This window comes from Monodon monoceros, unplaced genomic scaffold, assembly GCF_005190385.1.
Source record: "Monodon monoceros isolate NGI ecotype Baffin Bay Population unplaced genomic scaffold, NGI_Narwhal_1 Super_Scaffold_20, whole genome shotgun sequence".
Taxonomy (NCBI): Eukaryota; Metazoa; Chordata; class Mammalia; order Artiodactyla; family Monodontidae; genus Monodon; species Monodon monoceros.
In genome coordinates this window covers 136,519,644-136,523,206 of record NW_021703777.1, presented here as the reverse complement: position 1 = coordinate 136,523,206, position 3,563 = coordinate 136,519,644, and the positions used below count along the sequence as shown (strand labels likewise).

Here is a 3,563-nt window from a genome sequence, read left to right as displayed (position 1 = left end):
CCTGCGGTTTATTGATTGAGTTCGGCAAAGTGCTTCCCAGAGGGCCGACCTTGGGCCCAACGCGCGCGGACAGTCGTTTATAAATTTAAAACTCTTTTGTAGCAATCGGCTATATACAGAGTCAGCGACCGCAGCCTTACAAAAGGGCCGACCGGCGGGCGCCCTCGGGTCCTGGGCGCGGCCTCAGGGGCGCGAGGGCCGCGTGGGGCTGCCCGGCCCAGCGTCCCGTCCTGATCCGAGGCCGTGCTCAGAGGTGCGGCGCGTAGAAGGCGGGCGCGCCGTAGGTCTGCGAGCCCAGCACGAAGGGCGACAGCACCGCCGGGCTCGACAGAAAGGGCAGCTGTGCGGCGCACACCAGGCCGCCGGGGCCGTGCGCCGGGTACCCGGCCGGGCCGTGCATGGCGATCGGCGCGCCCATGGGCGGCGACGGGCTGAGCGGGCTGAGGCCACCGGGCAGCCCCGCACCCGGCCCGGAACCCGGCCCCGGTCCCCCTCCGCCGCCGGTCGGCGCGCTGGTATCGGCGCCCGGGTTCTGCTTCTTCCACTTGGTGCGGCGGTTCTGGAACCAGATCTTCACCTGCGTCTCGGTGAGGCTCAGCGACAGCGCCAGGTTGAGGCGCTCGCACACCGACAGGTAGCGCGTCGCCTTGAACTTGTTCTCCAGCGCCACGAGCTGCTCGTAGGTGAAGGCGGTGCGCGCGCGCCGCGGCTTCCCGGACTTGGAGTCGGAGCCCGTGCGCTTCCGCTTGGGCTTCGTCGCCGCGCCCTGCGGGGTCGTCCCCGCGTCCCCGGGCGCCGCCGAGGCTCCCGGCGGGCCCGGGGCTCCGGGCGAGTTCCCACGGGGGCCGGGGACAGCGGCCTCATCGACAGCGCCTGGGGGCGCCTCGGCCTCGCCCTGGCAGCCCGACCCGCGGGCCCCGAGGCCGCTGCCGCCTCCCCGCGCCTCAGCGCCGCGCGCCGCCCCCGCCTCGGGCGCCTCGTCCTCGTCCTCGTCGTCGGGCGCCTCGTCCCCGCTGTCCGCGCTCGGGCTGCGGCCACCGCCGCTGCTGTAGCCGTTGGCCTCGGCCTCGTCCGCCTTGCAGGGGTCGCCGGCGTCTGCGGGCGGGGACGGGGCGGGGAGGGAGGACAGCACAGTTAGGACCCGGCGCCCTCCCTTCCGCTCGCTCGCCCCTCCGGCGCCCTGCTCCCCTTAACGAATCCCTTTTCCTGTTTCCGTTGCTTCTCTTCTTGCCTCCCTTTCCCCTTAGCGCATTCGTTTCCCTGCCCTCTCCCCTCCTTTTCTTCTCACCCTCCCACGCTTTCTCTCTCCGTCCCCTGTGCATTCCTTCTCTCCAGAGGCCCCCCTTCCCGCCATCTCCCGAGCCCTGCGGCTTTGCCCCAGCCGGGCAGGACGGGGCCGCAGAGCTTACGGCAGAGGGAAAGATCCCATCGATCCATGGGGCAGATACAAACTTAATTAAACTCATTTTGCGTAATGTACAAACTAGTTAACGGCCATTTAATTTATTTCAGCGTACATTACCCTCCAATTACCACAAGGCTCCAACAGAGCCAGCCAATTACTGGGCATTTAAGAGTGGGCCGGGCCAGAGTCCTGGGGTAAGGTTGGAGCCCGCTGCGAGGAGGCGATTTCCGGGGACCAAAAAAGTTGCCCTGGATCCATCCCTACCTCAAGACTTGGGGCCCTGGAACTTGGCCACCCTTGGCCCCTCGGCTGAGACCAGCCGGGATGGGAGTTCCCACTAGGTCAAGTCTGAGCAGCAGCTCCGGATCCTCCAAGCAGAGGCCCGCGCGGTGGCCGCAATGTGAATCTCAGAAATTTGGAAGAAAGCATCTGTCCCGGTCAGGGCCCAGCAGGGGTGGCGGGGAGGGAGGGGAGGGGAGGGGTGGCGGGGAGGGGAGGGAGGGCGTTTCTATGCAGCCCCTGCTCCCACAGGTGGTCATACAACCAGGAGAGAAGCCAGGGCAAGCGCCCAACACCATGCCGCCCCGTCGGGCACCAGGTCCCGGTCAGGTTGGCACGGAGAACTGGAGAATAAAGGACAAATTCAGTCCGATTCCTCCAGGGTGACCACGGGCTGCGTGGAGGCCGGCAGGGCAGATATCCTGGCCCCCACCCATACCCCTTAGCAGGAGGAGAGATGGTCCCCCAGGTGACCCTGACAGCTCCTGCTCTGTCCAGAGGTGGGCCAAGGAGGGACCCTGACCCAGCTCCCTCCCTAAACTACCAAGAAACTGGGCCTTCCGACTGGGATGTCTTCCCCATTTGATGGAGGCTCCAGGTGGAAACTCCCAGAACCCTGGCCAGGCCGAAAGCCTGAGGGGCTCCCCTCCAGCCTTCCCGAGATTGTTCCTCTTTCATCTCCGCCCAACCGGGAGGAAGCCCAGTGCAGGTGCTGGGAGGCCCCTCGCCTGAAAAGGCCCACCCGAGCCCTGCCGGCCCTGCGCGCCTCTCCCCGCGGGGCAGAGGGCCCGGGAAGTTGGAGGGAGGAAGGGCCGGCGGAGGGGGCACCGAAAGCAATCAGGAGCCGGTCGAATGCAATTCTCGATCAATAGCGGCCCCTAATAAGTGTAATAGGTTTTAATCGAGTAATTATCCGAATTTTGACCCTATAATTTAGATGTTCGGGGGGAGTTTGCAAGGTGCTTGAAAGAGATATGCATGCAGCCGTAATGGGATATCGACCAGGCCGGGGTTGCGGGCCGCCCCATTACCGGCCGCTTTCCGCCGCTAAGCACATTTCCCCTTAACTGTAATCGAAGGGATTTAATTGTTTTTCCAGAGATAACCAGCGTTTTGTCACAATTAGTCTGATTTGTCCAAAAAAAAAAAAGAGAGAGAGAGAGCGGAAAAAAAAAAAAGGAAATAAAAGAATGGAGGGAGGGACGTCTCCGGAGGCTGCGGTGGGAGTGGGGAGGTCACGGGCTAGCCGCCGCGCACGACTCCCCCTCCTCTGCCACCTACTGCCCTCCAATGCCGGGGGTGCGCGGTGGCCAAACCTGGGCCGGCCATGCAGTTCGTAGCCCTGGGCCCGGCCTGGGGGAGGCATCTCGGGAGGCACCGGGCGGTGCGGGCCCTGGAGTCCGGGTCGGACGCAGGCGGCGGGAGGGCTGGTGCGGGCCCCACGCGCTGCGAACTTTCCACCGAGCCTTGGCGCCGGGCCGGTCAGGTTCGCCGAGGGGTCCCGGGAGCGCAAACGCGTAGACGCGGCCCGTCCCTCTACCCCCGCGACCCGGCACCGGCCGTGCCCTACTCACGCGGCGGCTCAGCTCCGGTACCGGCTCCAGCTCCTCCGGCGGCGGCGAGGGCACGGCGCTCCAGCTCCTCTGAGCGCGGCGGGCGTCCCGGGGCGGCGGGGGCCGGGGCGCACGCCGCGGGCGCCACGGGGCCCAGCAGCACACAGCGGCGTCTTCTGCTGTTGAACTTGTTGGGGTCCAGGATGTCCAGCACCGAGAAGGAGGTGGGGCGCGGCGGCGGGCCGGGCCGGGCCGCCCCAGCCCCCTCGGGCGCCGCGGGCACCGTGTCGCTGGCGGCGAGCGGCGGGGCTCCGGCCCGCGGGAAG

The 3,563-nt window shown here is 66.9% G+C and overlaps 1 protein-coding gene across 1 annotated transcript; it reads right to left on the bottom strand.

The window, feature by feature from the left end:
* Window positions 1-247: 247 nt before the first annotated feature.
* NKX1-1 (NK1 homeobox 1) lies at window positions 248-3,559 on the bottom strand (the record flags this gene model as incomplete). The annotated part of the gene is made up of 2 exons (XM_029234727.1): window positions 248-1,095; window positions 3,259-3,559. Coding segments are annotated over 2 exons (1,149 nt in total), but the record flags the coding sequence as incomplete, so codon positions are not given.
* Window positions 3,560-3,563: the final 4 nt, after the last annotated feature.